Source organism: Alternaria metachromatica (assembly GCF_023757995.1).
Source record: "Alternaria metachromatica strain BMP 0045 chromosome Unknown scaffold_2, whole genome shotgun sequence".
Lineage (NCBI taxonomy): Eukaryota > Fungi > Ascomycota > Dothideomycetes > Pleosporales > Pleosporaceae > Alternaria > Alternaria metachromatica.
In genome coordinates, this window is record NW_026055493.1 from 467,862 (window position 1) to 484,634 (window position 16,773).

General features: G+C 52.8%; 5 protein-coding genes across 5 annotated transcripts; 4 read left to right on the forward strand and 1 right to left on the reverse strand.

Moving 5' to 3' along the window:
* Window positions 1-3,988: 3,988 nt before the first annotated feature.
* J4E83_000975 (uncharacterized protein) lies at window positions 3,989-5,074 on the forward strand (the record flags this gene model as incomplete). The annotated part of the gene is made up of 1 exon (XM_049327932.1): window positions 3,989-5,074. The coding sequence occupies one exon, from the start codon at window positions 3,989-3,991 to the stop codon at window positions 5,072-5,074; it is 1,086 nt and encodes a 361-aa protein (XP_049192450.1).
* A 301-nt stretch (window positions 5,075-5,375) lies between these two features.
* On the forward strand, window positions 5,376-9,476 carry J4E83_000976 (uncharacterized protein; the record flags this gene model as incomplete). Its single annotated transcript, XM_049327933.1, has 1 exon — window positions 5,376-9,476. The coding sequence occupies one exon, from the start codon at window positions 5,376-5,378 to the stop codon at window positions 9,474-9,476; it is 4,101 nt and encodes a 1,366-aa protein (XP_049192451.1).
* A 257-nt stretch (window positions 9,477-9,733) lies between these two features.
* J4E83_000977 (uncharacterized protein) lies at window positions 9,734-11,380 on the forward strand (the record flags this gene model as incomplete). The annotated part of the gene is made up of 2 exons (XM_049327934.1): window positions 9,734-10,384; window positions 10,442-11,380. The coding sequence occupies 2 exons, from the start codon at window positions 9,734-9,736 to the stop codon at window positions 11,378-11,380; spliced, it is 1,590 nt and encodes a 529-aa protein (XP_049192452.1).
* Window positions 11,381-11,564: 184 nt separating this feature from the next.
* J4E83_000978 (uncharacterized protein) lies at window positions 11,565-13,451 on the reverse strand (the record flags this gene model as incomplete). Its single annotated transcript, XM_049327935.1, has 4 exons — window positions 11,565-11,905; window positions 11,963-12,702; window positions 13,138-13,192; window positions 13,238-13,451. 4 exons carry the CDS (start codon window positions 13,449-13,451, stop codon window positions 11,565-11,567), a joined length of 1,350 nt encoding a protein of 449 aa, XP_049192453.1.
* A 2,057-nt stretch (window positions 13,452-15,508) lies between these two features.
* Window positions 15,509-16,552, forward strand: J4E83_000979 (uncharacterized protein; the record flags this gene model as incomplete). The annotated part of the gene is made up of 1 exon (XM_049327936.1): window positions 15,509-16,552. The coding sequence occupies one exon, from the start codon at window positions 15,509-15,511 to the stop codon at window positions 16,550-16,552; it is 1,044 nt and encodes a 347-aa protein (XP_049192454.1).
* Between the last annotated feature and the right edge of the window lie 221 nt (window positions 16,553-16,773).

The following is a 16,773-nucleotide window of genomic DNA, read 5'->3' on the forward strand; positions in this document are numbered from 1 at the left end:
GCGAAGCCACGCGATGGTAGCCACCTCGTTGCAGGCAACATAGCCAAATGGACGAACTCGAGCTGTTCCTGAGCATTTTACCGCTACCGGCACTCTTCTACATCGTCCTACGCAAGAAAGTCAGGCACCACAGCAATTATCATCAAAAGATACCAGCATAACGGTGGAACCCTCCCAGTGGCTTTAATGATATAGGCATTGTGCATCATCTGCGGTTCTGAATTAGCGACATCTGTTCCTTGTCTTCTGGGGCCTTCACACAGTAAACTTTGGTCTAGCTTCTTCGTCGACTTTTCCGGGTGAACCTCGGCGTTGTCCACCGATTGAACGATAGTTTCGCTATCGGCGTTCGGCACGCTCTGGTCAGACGGGCTCCGTTGCTTGGACAGTGGCTTTCCGAAGGGATTTCCAAATTTCTTGATTAGACGGACCAGAACGGCAATGTCTGCACTGTACGATCCCTCCCTGGGAAGTCATCGGGACGTCGCCGTGTTTCTTTGGCCGTTGTACTTTAAGTCCTTGACGCTCGGAAGGCTGTGTCTACACAGTCGTCAAGGATCTTTCGGCCACAGTATATGCTGGACAACCAATCATGCGCCTAGCCAGCACACCAACTATGGCTATGTAATGAGTGCATGTTGGGGGCGTCAAAGGCAAGGCGCCTGCTTCATGCAGTGCCATTATCCGTTCGTATGACGCGATGCAACGTAACAGGATTCATCCGCGGCCTCGTGCGCTGTTTTCTTGACATGGAGCAACATTCACACGGGTTGTACCTCGCAATTTTGGGTTTTGAACTCTACTAGCACCTGGGCGATGAGATCGAGCCACTTAGATGTCGGTTGAGCGTTAGTCACATTGTCGGCCAGGTCGAATGTCGCTCTCTCGAGGTTCAATGGTCGATAGACCAGACATTTTGAGAGCACATCTCCGCTGCGTACCTTGTTCCATAGCGTACACTTCTGGCAGGGGTATCACAGATCCGCATGCTTTGACCCCGCACTGAATGGAAGTACGTACCGCCCAGCAGACCTCCAAGGTTTGGCCTTGAACACAATCGTTAGATCCAACCAGCAAGAGTGCGTGTAGTCTCATACCTGAGGCTAAAAGTCTAAGTCAACTGGTGCTGTCCGGACCGCGAACGCACAATGGCCGTTGTCTCAAGCTCACTAGTAATCCCGAGCCAGCAGTCAGGGCTGGGACCACCACGTGGTGATGAATCCGAGCCACGAGATGATCATAGACCGATGAACACGTCTTTGCGCAACAGCGAGTGGGCCTTTTCGCTGAACAGTTCTTTCAATCTGACCAGACAACGAGGTACGCATCAAACGCGCTAATTTATGGACTCCTGACTGACGACGCAAGACAGACCCACAGCCTAGACCACGACCACTGAGCGAGCCTTTGTTTGCGTGCGGGGTAAACACACATTCCGAGTCTGGTTGTGCTACCAACGCTGCTCTCCAAGGGATCAACGAATTGGATAATACGAATTCACCTCCAGTGCCATCTCAGACACAGAACACGACCCTGAGGAAAAGGCTCACCAACATCATTGTACCGAAGAGATCAGATGCTCTTGATATAAGGAAGCATGCCGTTAACCCAGTTTTGTTTGTGCGACGATGGGCGCAAACGCGCTTGCCGAACGATAGTCCTACGTCACAGATTCCGAAGAAACTTCGTGAAGCCAGATGTCAAACACATCTCCGGACGTATTTCATACCAGAGGTTGAGGTTGAGAGAATCGTTTCAAGCGAGGCAGTGCGGCAAGAACTTTTGGACTCGAACTATTCGAAACTAGGAAGGATAAGGAAACCACGCTTGAGCATTGAGGATGGCAGGCCATATGTGAAGATACTCACGGCCCTCTATCTTATGAAGCAGCCCTCCAAAATTAGACTTTTTGTCAAATCTGGTGTCTGCGACAAAGATCTTCCGCTCGAGAAAGACCCACATTTCGACAGAGCGAACGGCTCTTATGAGCTGAGAAGCAGAAACAATCCCGAGGCCTGCGCGGTTGTATTCAAAAGACGGGACTACGCCGAAGAGTTTCTTGAGCATCAATGGAGTGTTCTTGCGCCCGTTTTCTTCGGAACCGACGATGCTGCCGTTCCCCATGTTGATTTCGACCCAGAAGTAATCCTGCCATTCTTATCATGCAAGGAGGTTCTGAAACGAGGAGGATCCAGTACAGTTTACAAAACTAATATCCATCCTGAACATGATCGTTTGAACAATATGAGGGTATGTCATATCCCCACGCCTAGTTTTACGGTGTAACAAAACTAACATTCCCTGCGAATCAGCCTGGTTGCAACGTATATGCAATCAAAGCTCTGAAGTCAAGCGACAAAGAGGCCTTTGGTCGAGAAGCTACCATTCTCACTAAGCTAAGCAGCCGGAAGCACTCCCACACTCATCTCATCACCCTACTGGCTACTTACGAACACGATGGGGTTTACCATCTCATATTCCCGTGGGCAGAGCTCGACTTGTTCGACTTTTGGAAGCAGCGTACGCCTGAAGTCGAGCAGATGGGTATGTGGGTTGTAGAGCAATGTCGCGGCCTTGCAGCTGGACTAAATAGTTTGCATCGATACGCAACTCTCTCTGGGACTCTCTTGAATCACGCCTCCGACATACCAGTGCAGAAGGCGGCTGGGAGGCACAAGAAATTTGGGTCAGTTCAAAATGCAAACCCAAGCCGCATGATGATGAATCTATTTGGTCGTCATGGAGATCTCAAACCGGAAAATATTCTCTGGTATCCAGATGACATGACCACAGGCGGTCATGGTATTCTGAAGATTGCCGATTTCGGGGTTACTCGTTTTAACACCGAGGATTCTTGGGACACGCGGCGTACAGGTCACATACCAAACTCAGCAGCATATCGTTCGCCTGAGGTGGATCTCGACTATGTCCTTACTAGTGCATGTGATGTATGGGCTCTCGGATGTGTGTATCTGCAGTTCATTACGTGGTACCTTGGGGGGTATAAACTGGTTGAACGGTTTGGCCGAAGACGTTTGGCAAGTGATCCCTTCCTGGCAAACCGACCGACCGACACCTTTTTCTCCATATACTTTGAGGCAGGGGTGAAAAGAGCTAAAGTCAAATCCGCAGTCATCGAGGTCAGTCTATTCAGTCAACTTTTCTACGCTACGATGATGCCAGGTTCAATAGTCACTCATTGCTAAGCTACCTCAGGTCATGGATGAACTGAGAGCGCATCAACGCTGTACCGTTGACTTCAAGAACTTCCTTGACATAATCAAAGACGACATGTTGGTGGTCCATTGGCAGGAAACGCCAGAGGATCAACACAGTATCCCAGTGCTTCGAAAAACGCTATCAGAGTCAGCCAGCACTCAATTGTTGGGTCATCTGCGACGAAAGAGTTGTGGGGATGTATTCCGCAGTCTGGGCGAAATCAAGCCCTGCTACGACCAGGAAGAAGATTTGACGAGGCGCGATACTCTCGATCCAATTTCACCCATAACTCTACGCAACCATGTGTGGCCTAAACCAGAGCCATCGAACAACAGGAAATTATTGTCTCGCGGATTGACCTTTGGCTGACAGATCTTGGTCTTCAAGTCAATGGGAATCGAGATAAGCTATGGTGTACCGTGCTGGAGAAGAAGGGAATTGTGCGCAGCTTGCCATTTGCCTAATGTCAGTCGGCACGATGGCTGGGCCTTTCCATGCAAGAGATGTTTCGATACGTACGATTATCTCGCTGTTTTGTTGTCCTTTGCCCATTGCCTAAGGATGAAGCGGGGCAGTGGCCCGACAGTACCCGCAGGCGAGCATCTCCGCATATAACGGCAACGTCAACACTAGGCAACAACAAATGACACCGAGATAGGGCGCAGAAAGAAAGACAAGGAAGGAATTCATCGCACGATCAGCATAAAGTTCATCGAACGCAGTTCACCGAGTTCCCGGACATCTGAATTCGGCCCTTCTCTTAACCACCATGACTTTTACCGTCCTCTCCGACGCCGACATCAAAACCCTCCTCCACAACATTTCTCCATCCGATGTCCAGAACCTCGCATCAGCACTCAACCAAGCCCTTACCGAATACTCATGTAACGATGAAGTTCCCTACCAACCACATCGCGCACATGTCGCGCGACCAAATGGCCAAGTAAGCCTCTTCATGCCAGCAACAACACCATCATCTATCGGTGTGAAGATAGTCAGTGTCGCACCATCTCAAGCGCCTCCACCAGGAGAGAAGCCAAAGCCTGCACTGCGAAGCGTCCTCACGATTTGCGATAAGCTAGGACAGGCAGTAGGGATATTAAACGCAGCAGAGTTGACGGCGTTTAGAACAGCGCTAGGGAGTATGCTGCTGTATCGGTACCGGAAGAAGACTGAGAACATCCTTGTTTTTGGAGCTGGCAAGCAGGCAGAGTGGCATATTCGCCTTGCTGTCCTCCTCAAAGGGAACGATATCCATAAAATCACAGTCGTCAACCGGTCAAGTGCAAGAGCGAGGGAACTTCTTGATTCGCTGGCACAATCGAAAGTCGGCGAACATATCAAGATGGAGTTTTTCGATGGCAAGGAAGATGCGCTGGGAACCTTGGTCACGGAAGCGGATGTCATGTTCTGCACAACACCCAGTACATCTCCCTTGTTCCCGGCTTCGTACCTCACGTCGGACGCTGGCCTTGCTAAGTCTCGGTATATTGCTGCAATCGGGTCTTATCGTTTGGACATGCAAGAGATTGATCCAGAGCTACTGGATAATATCAGCAACCCTTCCGGTCTTTATGCCTCTCAGGTCTATCAAGCGTTGATCACTGTTGATAGCATCAAAGGATGTATGGACGAGGCTGGCGAGCTAGTAGCAGCGGGACTGAAACCGGAGCAGATGCTTGAGGTGGGGAAGGTGGATGGACTGAGGAAAGACAAAGGTGTGCAGGAATGGCTTGAAGAGGGGTTTGTTGTGTATAAGAGTGTCGGTGTGGGTATCATGGATATCGCGATTGGCAAGGCTTTGATGGAGTTGGCCACGGAAAAGGGGGTAGGCGTGCATCTGGATAGTTTTTGAGACATTCAGATAGCAGAAGACATGGACTGGTGTGGCAATAGCATCTTTGGCAGACATGAGAGCAAGTTTCATATTCCCAAACCTTGAGATACGCCATTCTTAGTTGGATAAGTGGGAAATCTCAATGGCCCGCATGATGAAAGTCGCGGCGCGGAAAAGAGCAAGGATTCGGCGGCAGTGACGCGCGCCGATTTTTTTTGTAAAGTTCCCCCTCCCCCGCCATGTGAACGCGCCCGCGATCGCTCTGGTCTTCGGACACCCGCGATTACGATTCCCAGAAAGCGACTCGGCGTCACACACGATGGCGTCTAACGAGGACCCCTATCTCATCCTGCCGGGCTCGTCCGCCTTCTCCGAGTTCCGCCTGCAGCGCCTCGCCCAGGCCATTGGCGCGACCGAAGTGCGCTCGCTGTGGGTGCACTTTGTCAACCCCCTCAAGCAACTCGCCGACGATGAGTTGAAGACGCTGCAGCAGATCCTGCACTACGGCGAATACCCCAGCAGCGATGACCGCCTCGCCCAGATCCTGCTCGACGCTGTCAACCGCGGCGGCGAGCCTCGCGACGACAAGACGGTCCTCTTCTACGTCTGCCCACGCGCCGGCACGATATCGCCATGGAGCTCCCTCGCCTCCATGATCGCGCGCACCTGCACGCTCGAGGGCGCAGTCAAGCGCATCGAGCGCGGCATGGTCATCGCCGCCACTTTCGACCGCGCACTCGAAGCCGACGAGATCCCCAACCGCGACCATCTCTACGACCGCATGACGCAGACCATCAGCCGCACCGCCCCGAACCTCGACGCCATCTTCGGCCAGGGCGAGCCTGCGCAGGCCACGACCATCAAGTTCGACGAGTACAACAGCGCCCATGCCGCCCTCGACCACGCCAACCGCGAGCTGGGCCTGGCCATGGACAAGTCGGAGATTGAGTACCTCGTAGAGGCATACACACAAGAACTCAAGAGGGGCCCAGTCGACGTCGAGCTGTTCATGTTCGCCCAGGTCAACTCGGAGCACTGCCGCCACAAGCAGTTCAACGCCGAGTTCACCATCGACGGCATGCGCAAGCCCATGTCGCTGTTTGGCATGATCCGCAACACCCACCAAAAGAACCCCAAGCACGTCGTCAGCGCATACAGCGACAATGCTGCCGTCTTGAACGGCGAGGAGGCGAGCTTCTGGGCACCCAACGACCTGACGGGCGAGTGGCACGGCACCAAAGAGACGGTACACATCCTCTGCAAGGTCGAGACGCACAACCACCCGACTGCGGTATCGCCCTTCCCCGGAGCCGCCACGGGCTCTGGCGGCGAGATCCGTGACGAGGGAGCCGTCGGGCGTGGATCTAAGCCAAAGGCTGGACTGGCGGGCTTCACTGTCTCCGACCTCAACATCGAGGGCTTCGAACGCCCATGGGAGCTGAAGGACGTCGGAAAGCCTGCGCACATCGCCAGCAGCCAGGACATCATGCTCGAGGCACCCATCGGCAGTGCCCAGTTCAACAACGAGTTCGGCCGCCCATGCACCACCGGTTACTTCCGCACCATGCTCATGCGCGTCTTTACAAACGAGAAGGAGTCGGAGCTACGGGGTTACCACAAGCCTATCATGCTAGCAGGTGGTGTGGGCACAGTCAGGCCGCAGCACGCGCTCAAAGACCCTGACGTTGTACCGGCTGGCTCGCACCTTCTCGTTATCGGTGGACCTGCCATGCTTATCGGTCTTGGTGGCGGAGCAGCTTCCAGTATACAGTCTGGCGAAGGCAAGGTCGACCTTGACTTTGCCAGTGTGCAGCGAGGCAACCCCGAGGTGCAGAGGCGCGCGCAGGAAGTCATTGACGCGTGTCGCTCTATGGGCGACAAGAACCCCATCCTCTTCATTCACGACGTCGGAGCTGGCGGTCTGTCCAACGCGTTGCCCGAGCTTGTTCACGACTCTGGTCTCGGCGCCATCTTCGAGCTGCGCGAGATCGACAATGTTGACAAGAGCATGAGCCCGCTGCAAATATGGTGCTGCGAGGCCCAGGAGCGTTATGTGCTTGCGGTCAGCCCCGACCAACTAGACTTGTTCAAGCGCATCTGCCACCGTGAGCGATGCGGTTACTCCGTCGTCGGCAAGGCTACCAAGGAGCAGCGTCTAGTGTTGAACGACAGGGACTCCAAGGAGAACCCTACACCCATCGATCTTCCAATGGCCACACTTTTCGGCAAGCCACCAAAGATGTCCCGCATTGTCGAGAGCCGCAAGTTGAGGCTCCCTGCCTTTGACAGCAGCTTGTCAATGTACATTCCCGACACACCCAAAGATGGCTTGATCGCCGAAGCCGTAGACCGAGTTCTCACCCTACCAGCCGTAGGCTCAAAGTCCTTCTTGATCACCATTGGAGACCGCACTGTCGGTGGCCTTACTGTCCGTGATCAGATGGTTGGCAAATGGCAGGTCCCAGTAGCTGATGTATCGGTAACAGCTACATCGCTACTGGCTGGTGTCAGGACTGGTGAGGCTATGACTATGGGCGAGAAGCCTACCCTGGCGCTCATCTCGCCGGCCGCATCTGCCAGGATGGCAGTCGCAGAGTCTTTGATGAACATTGCTGCAGCAAGCCTCTTCGATAGGCTATCGAGAGTCCGACTCTCGGCCAACTGGATGTCTGCAAGCAGTCATCCCGGAGAGGGTGCAGCCTTGTACGAGGCCGTCGAAGCTATCGGCATGGATCTCTGCCCCAAGCTTGGCATATCTATTCCCGTCGGCAAGGACTCGATGAGCATGAAGATGAAGTGGTCGGACAACGGCGAGGCCAAGGAAGTCACAGCACCCATGTCGCTTGTCATCACTGCATTTGCCCCTGTCAACCGCACAGATCGAACATGGACACCTGCTCTGGAGAGGGTTGAGGATGTCGGTGAAACCGTCCTGATGTTCGTCGATCTAGCAGCAGGCAAGAAACACATGGGCGGTTCTGCCCTAGCACAAACATTCGGACAGATAGGCGATGAAGCACCCGATGTTTACGACGCCGATATCATCAAGGACTACTTTGATGCGATCGAACAACTTCATGAGTCGGACATCGTGCTTGCATACCATGACAGGTCTGACGGTGGTCTTTTCACAACCCTTGTTGAGATGGCCTTTGCCGGCCGATGTGGTATCGAGGTCATGCTCGACGGCATCGCGGCGTCAAGCGAACCCAAGGATGTTCTGGAAACACTATTCAACGAAGAGCTCGGAGCTGTCTTCCAGATCAGGAAGAAGGACGAAGTTGCCTTCAACCGCTGCTTCGCCACCTGCGGGCCGCCTCCAGGTATGATCAAGAAGATTGGTCGCGTACCTGAGGCCACAAAACAAGACATCTCTTTCTATGTCGGCACCCAGAATGTCTACCGCAGCACACGCCAGAAGCTCCAGCAGCGCTGGGCAGAGACCTCGTACCGCATGCAAAAGCTCCGAGACAACCCTGCTTGCGCCGACGCCGAGTTCAAGAACATCCTCGACGACAAAGACCCAGGCCTGTCGTACAACCTCAACTTCAAGCCTGCCGAAAACATTCTGCCCTTCATGTCCAACCTCAAGTCACCTTTTACAGCCAAGCCACGCGTAGCCATTCTTCGCGAGGAAGGTGTGAATGGCCAAGCCGAGATGGCATTTGCTTTCCACCAGGCCGGTTTCATTGCCATCGATGTACACATGACCGACATAATCTCTTCGCGCGTATCGCTCGCTGGCTTTGTGGGCATAGCAGCGTGCGGTGGTTTCTCCTACGGTGACGTGCTTGGCGCAGGCCAAGGGTGGGCAAAGTCTGTCCTTTTGCACCCCAACACACGCAAGGAATTCCAGACGTTCTTCGCGCGCCCAGATACTTTTGCCCTTGGTGTCTGCAATGGTTGCCAGTTCATGAGCAAGTTGAAGGAGTTGATCCCTGGTGCGGAGCTATGGCCTAGCTTCGAGCGTAACGCGTCTGAGCAATACGAAGCGCGTGTCTGCATGGTCGAAGTGCTCGATCCCAAGGGACCCAACACACCGCCATCTGTCTTCCTGCACGGCATGGCTGGATCCAAACTTCCCATCGTCACCGCGCACGGCGAGGGACGCGCTCACTTCTCCAAATCTGCTTCCTCGGTCTCGAGCCCACAAACGCTATACAACGAAAACCTTGTGTCGTTCCGCTACGTCGACAACTACGGAAAGCAAACCGAGACATACCCATACAACCCGAACGGCAGTCCAATGGGTATCAGCGGTGTGAGGAGTACCGATGGTCGGGTATTGGCGATGATGCCGCATCCCGAACGCACTATATTGAAGGAGGTTGGAAGCTATATCCCACGAGATGTAGAAGGATGGGGCGAACTTGGCCCGTGGTCACGCATGTTCAAGAGTGCTAGGCGATGGGTCGGCTAGAGCACGCTTGACGAGAGACGCGATGAGGTATGCATGGATTGGTTGGCGTTTAGGGAGGTTACTATAGGCATTTACGATACGGAAATGATAGATTTACAAGCATCCAAACGATTGTTTACAGAGGCGAGGTGTATTTTTACTTCGTACATCGTGCTAGGCATCCACTTTGCCAAGGAAATGCACAACAGGGGACTCTCCATCCTCGTACAACAAGCAAATCTGCAATCAGCTGTCTCAGTCAATAGATCTGGGTCAAGATGGGCGGAGTTCTCTCAATTCTGCGAAATACAGCCAAGGCTCTCATCGCAGCAGCTTCTCTCTTAAGAGCTTTGTCAACCGAGTTCGATCAAGCTCTGAAGCGTGCATCACAACCCCCGGGTCTTCCGGTCCCCAAGCCATCCGAAACTTACTGGCTCAGCGACCCTCCACACCCTGCACTATGCGACGCAAGTTCGTCCAAATTGCCGGAAACTGTGGATGTGGCCATCATCGGTTCCGGGATAGCTGGCGCTGCTGTCGCGCGGTCATTATTACACGAGCGACGCCGTCGCAATATCCGCACTACTGAGAAAGTGGTGGTCCTCGAAGCTCGACAGCTATGCAGCGGTGCAACTGCTCGGAATGGCGGCCACATCAAACCTTCAGTGTACGAAAGCTTCTCTCGATTCAGCAAGCTGTTACCAAAAGACCGTGCTGCTGCCCTGGCGCGTTTCCAGCTCTTGCACGTCAAGTACTTGACAGAGTTATGCGAAAGCGAAGGCCTTGAGTCTGCCGAAGCTCGAAAGGTCGAGACTGTGGACTTTTTTCTGGATGACGAAAGTTTCTCCAAGGCTGTCGCTGATGTCGAGGAGTTGAAGAAATGGTTGCCTGAGGTTGAGATTGCGGTGTGGAATGATGAAGTACAAAAGGTTCGATGACACCCTGACGTGACTAGCAAAGGAACTTCCCGATGCTGACGAAAATAGAAATTCGGCGTCAACAACAGCGTCGTCGGTGCCTTGTCATACGAAGCAGGCGCTATTTGGGCGTACCGATTCGTTGCATCTATCTGGGATAATCTTCTCAACGATTTTCATGATACCCTCTCTATCGAGACGAACACTCCCGTAGAGTCAATCAGCATCGCAGACACGGCGCCTGAAGACTTCCCATACGCTGTAAAAACTACCCGAGGAACGATATTCGCCCGCAATATAGTCCACGCCACCAACAGCTTCGCGAGTCATCTCGTCCCAGGTCTTCGCAGCAGAATTGTTGGCGCACGAGCCCACATGTCTGCACAGCAACCAGGACAAACATTTCCATATGCTGACGGCATGCGCTCATGGAGTGTAGTCTACGGCGAGGGCTTCGACTACGTCACACAACGACCACCAGCCACGAGTGATTCCAAAGGCGATCTGATGATTGGCGGCGGTTTCGTGCGGTCGCTAAAGCAAGGTATCGATCAAGTGGGTCGGTATGACGATGGCCCTCTACTCGATCCTTTGACCGCCGCACACATCACGGGTGTCTTTCCAGCAGTTTTCCATCCCAAATGGGGTGCTGGTGCTGAGGTGAAGCAGATGTGGTCTGGCATCATTGGTTTGACTGGCGATTACATGCCATTCGTCGGTCGCTTGGATGCAAAGCTAACGGGGCGGAATATCAAAGCACGAAAGCGCGTGGTGTCTGACAAGGACTCGAGTGGAGAGTGGATTGCCGCGGGCTTCTCGGGAGAAGGCATGGTATGGGCTTGGCTTTCAGGTGCTGCTCTTGGTATCATGATTGCTGGTAGTGAAGAAGAGGACTTACCTGAAGCTCCGGGGAGACCGGGTGGCAAGGTATCGGAATGGTTTCCGAAAGAGCTCTTGGTGTCAACGGAGAGGATGCGCAGCGCTGATGTCAGTAACTTGGCCAATTAGTCGCAAGTAGCAAGGGCTCATTCGATATATTTGTTGATGGTTTTGCCAAACTTCATTATATAACGATCAATTATCTAACAAGTTCTGCGATGCTATATCGAGCTCTCGTCTAATTATAATTCCTCTAGTTCCAACGCCGTTAATTGCTTCGTTGTTATATATCCCAGGTGCACAGTGGTTCACATCAAGCAGCCTCCTTCTCTACGTCTTTCGACGCTTCTTTTGCTGGCTTACCCGCACGTGCGTTGATGCTCCTCCATTCCACCATCAACGCTCCAATGATGGTGCAAGCGCTGAGTGCTGCTGCTAGCAGGAACGTCCGAGTTATGGAGTAGCTGTACGCCGATACTACCGTATCGATCTCTTTCGCCGCTACCACTTTTCTGAGGTCTGTTGCACCGGTGTTGATGATGAGTTCGGTATCGAGTTCGGAGTTACCCGATAGTTGCTTGACGAGCTGAGTCGAGAAAAGATTTTGTCCAACAGCAAGGAAGATAGCACCACCCTGTTGATTTAGGAAGAAGACTATAGGTTTACGAAGTCAGCGTATGTTCAACATGCAGTTCGTACAGAGGAACTTACTCATCGCCATGCCTAGGGACACATCTGAGCGTGGCAGGATAGTCTGCGGCACCAAGTTCGCTGTTTGAGCCCCAAAGCCAAGCCCGCACCCGTAGAAGACTTGATAACCAATCCATTCGCGAGCGCTCGACTCCGGTGTAAGTGTAGAAAGGAGGCCACTGGCGATTGATGCGACAACGGCCGAAAGGAGCAAAGCAGGGACATAGTATCCGATCTTCTGAGTTATCACGGCTGTGACAATGCCGAAGACAATGAGCGATGTGCACAACGGTATCGTGCGTACACCGGCCTGCATAGCAGACTGACCCTGGGCTGCCTGGAACCAAATGGAGATGTAGTATACAGCGTTCATCATACCGCCAGCGAGGAGAAAGATGAATAGCATAGCACCGCCCATCGAACGGTTCAAGATGACCCGAGGCGGGGCCATGGCTGTATCTGGCATCGTAAACTCCACAACTAGGAATGCGATGAAAGTAACGGCAAATGTGACGAGCAAGCCGATGATTCTCGGTGCTGACCAGGGATCGGTCGTACCTCCCCACTGAAGAGCGAGGATAAGGCATACCATGGATGGTACGAAGAAGAGAAGACCTACTGGGTCGAGGCGCTTGAGCTGAGCGAGAACGGACAGCTTCTCTTTAGGCGTTGAAGGGAGATCCAGAAAGAAGAATATGCATGCGAACGTCAAGGCACCGATGGGGAGGTTTATGTAGAAGCACCATCTCCACGTCAAGGTCCTATTTGCGTGTTAACCGTGACTCATGAAGAAAGTCTGGAGACTTACGGGTTGTCAGTAAATGTGCCTCCAACAAATGGCCCCAATACAGATGACACTCCAAATGCGAGACCGAGAAAAGAAGTGAAGATGGGTCGCCTTCGCAATGGCACGAGAGGTACAATGATCATGACCGCACCACATTGAAGTCCAGCTGCACCAATACCAGCGATTGCGCGACCGATGATGACTTCAACGAGGGTCAGTGAGTGCATCATCTCGCGATTTGGTGGATTACTTACGAACAACAGAAGTAGGTGCGGCCCCACACAATGCACTGCCAACTTCGAACAGGAAGACGGACACCAAAAACGTGGATTTAGTATCGTAAAGCTGGTATATTTTGCCGAAGAGTGGATTGAAAATGGCGCACGTGAGCATATAGCCACTACCATACCAGCCTATATCCGCGATAGTGCCGTATGTGTTTGTGATTGCCGGTATAGCAGTAGCTAAACAGTGTCAGTAAGGACTGAAGACGGAGGAACTTCACGTACCAATGATCATGCGGTCGAGAGCAACAAGGAAGAAGGCCAGATAGATCGAGATGATGACGAGCCAAAAATTAAGCGTTTTGGGCTTATAGTTCTCCTCGGAATCTGCGTACTCGTTGCCTCCAGAGGATGAAAGTGAGGCATCCTTTTTAAGGTCTTCGTGCAAACTAGCGGACTGGGCCACTGTTGTAGTCCCAACTTGAGATGTTGTAGTCATGGCGTAAACTTCGGAATAGGCGCAGTGGGGTACAAAGAGAAACTTGAGATTGGATACACTAAGATACTGTCGAGAGAAGCTTGGCTGTTATATGTACATTCGGTATGTCCAACGTGCCGAATGGTGTTTTGCAATACAATCCCGTTCGGGGAGTAGAAATGTCCGACATGGAGGCGGTCTACGCAAACATTGGAAGCGAACTTCGACCTGTTGCGGGGTAATGAGTGGTCCAGGACGGGTTGGGGATACCAGAGTTACTCCGAATGCATACTAACGATTTGATGTGTTGTGACAATTCAATGTCCTGAATGCCCAGAGTTGGTGTTGGATGGGAGAGAAATCACGTGATGGGCTCGGGGATTAGAACTGACCGAGAGGCTGGCCGCACCTTACTGAGGCGCGTCACCACGCCATCGCGTATCGAACATGAAGTCCATACATCGGAGTTGATACGCGTGATCAAACGCGCGAAGATTGCGGAGATGTTACGATAGATGCCATTCCGCCACTGCTGAAACAAGAGAAAGGAGTGGATGTGGTTGACGAACGCGACTGAAGCGGGAAGTGCGGTTTACGTAAGCCTCACGCGTCGTGATGGTGGTATCGAGCCTGGGCACTCTCTTGCGCCGGCCTGCCTGCCTGCTATCCTGCGAACCGCCCTCTTCGTCGCAAGGACCCATATTTCTCACATGAAGCCACAATGCTCTTTCGTTGCAGTCAGCCCGGGGATAAGCAGAGCCAGGCGAGCGCGTCGCGTCTGGTTGCCTGGCTGCTTGGTTAGCGCCTGCCTCGCCACCTGCTCTGTGGTGGCCTTTTCCACTCCGCGCTCGCATACCTGATCACTACCGCTGTCACGAAAGAGAGCTCGTTCCCTTGACATGTCGTCTGATATACCCACACCTGAACTCAGTGCCGATGCACTGTCTCCATTAGCGCATGCAAGCAAGTCTCAGCGCGTGCTTTCGTGCGTGCTATGCGCGCAAAGAAAGGTCAAATGTGACCGGGCTTTTCCTTGCTCAAACTGCAAGAAGGCGGGTGTGCAATGCATTTCCGCAGCGACGCAACCACGGCAACGACGTCGCAGATTTGCCGAACGGGAGCTGCTTGAGCGTCTTCGCCACTACGAAGACCTCTTGAAGACGAACGGCATTACCTTCCAACCCTTACATGCATCTTCGAACTTATCCACAGGGCCCCACGAGAGTAACGTCAGTCGCGGTCAGGAGATTTCCAGAGCTCAATCGTCCACCATATCAGATACCGACAACACCCAACCCAAGTACGCAGAAACTGTAGCACTTGAAAAAGACACTACTAACTAGACTAGGAGTTTTTGGCTTGCCTTAAACCGATTAGCATACGATGCTGATGACGACGGCAGCAGCGACGACGATTCCGAGAACAGCGGCTCTTCGCAACACGCATTACAACAAGCGCAGATTGTGCAAGCCTGGGATAACCTCTATGCGCAGAAACTACACCGTAACGAAGATCTCTTGTTCTGCTCGCGTAGTACGGCCGTCGACCTATCAGTTCTCCATCCCCCACAAAGCCAGGTGTTCAAACTTTGGCAACTGTACCTTGAGAATGTCGACCCATTATTGAAGCTCACCCATACGCCTACCCTCCAGCCACGCATCATCGATGCCGCTAGCGACATCTCACATATCGATCCAAATTTGGAGGCCCTAATGTTCTCCATCTATTGCATGGCTATTTTCAGCCTCAATCAGGAGCAGTGTCAATCATGGTTTGGTAGGCCTAAGCCGGACCTGATCAGATCTTACCAGTTGGGTGCAAGGGAGGCGCTGCTGAATTGTAACTTCTTGAAGTCTAACGATCGAGAATGCTTGACAGCCCTCCATCTCTACCTGGTCTCACTCAAACCAGACACAGACCCACGGTCATTGTCTTCGATGCTAGGGGCTGCTGTTCGCATTGCTCAGCGAATGGGTATCGATGCCGAATCTGCCAATTCCAGACATTGCGTGCTAGAGGCCGAATTGCGCAGAAGACTATGGTGGTCTCTCTCACTCTTTGACAACAGGATGTCTGAAATGACCGAGAGCAAGTCCACTACATTAATCCCGACATGGGATTGCAAAGCCCCGCTCAACGTCAACGATTTCAACTTACGAGTCGAGACCAAGACCCCTCCTGTTGAGTCTGAGGTCGTTTCCGAAGCCTTATTTCCAGTCATCCGTAGCCAGATTGGCGAGTTCATTCGTCAAAGCCCATCTCATTTGGACTTCATCAATCCGGCCCTGAAGTCCTTCTCCAAGAAGGCATTTGACGCCTCCCATTCAAGGCTTGACGAGCTTGCCGCTTTTAAGTCAACGATAGAGCAAAAGTATCTTACGCGTTGCGATGCTCAAAACCCGCTGCACTTTCTAACCATGTGGATGGCGCGCGCGTCACTCGCAAAGATCGGGTTTGCACAATACCTATCAAACAACTCGAAGGGACTTGCGCAAGGAAGTGAGGAGCAGCGCAACGTTGGTCTTGGATTTGCGCACCGTATGCTTGAGTGCGATACGCTGCTCATGACCTCACCCCTCATAGCAAATTTCCGTTGGGTTGTCTACATGCACTTCCCGTTCCCTGCCTATATTCATCTCGCCCAAGAGTTGAAAATACGCCCACTAGGCCAACTCGCAGATCGATGGTGGCAGGCAATGAGCGAGAACTGCGCCGCTCGGTTGATGGACTTCGAGAAAAAGGACAGCCCGGTGGAGACCAAACCCAACAACCCTTTCTTCACACTCTTTGGGGGGCTTGTTCTACAAGCTTGGTCGGCACGTGAAGCAATAACGTCCGAACAATCGGATCCACCAGCTATCGTGACGCAAATCAGACAAAAGATGGCCCTAAGGGACAAACTAGCGGCAGAGTCGCAATTCCAGACGCCAGGTCTTGATGATCCACAAACGTCCGAGCTCATTAGTTTGGACAGTCTCGGCTCCCAATCGAGCGTTACCCGTGGCAGCATGAATCTGGGCTGTGTAGCTTTTCCCATGGAACAAGCTTCGATGAACTACAATGGCAATCCATGGGATTGGCCAATGCCGGCTTGGGCTGGAATGCCCGGTCAAGGCTGGTGAACCTACCGTGTTCACGCGTAGATCCTCTTGTTCGATGAGTACCTCATGCGACACGTGATCGTGCCCATAGAAGCCATCGCCAAGACGGGCTGCTCTTTGTATCAATAGACTGACTCGAGCAGTGAGGACCAGGGTGTCTCAGCTGTCACGACAGATTCACCGAGCCTCCCTTTCAGTTTGAGTCAAAAGTCCAGTGCAAGCGCCGCCTTCGTCTCGGCTGA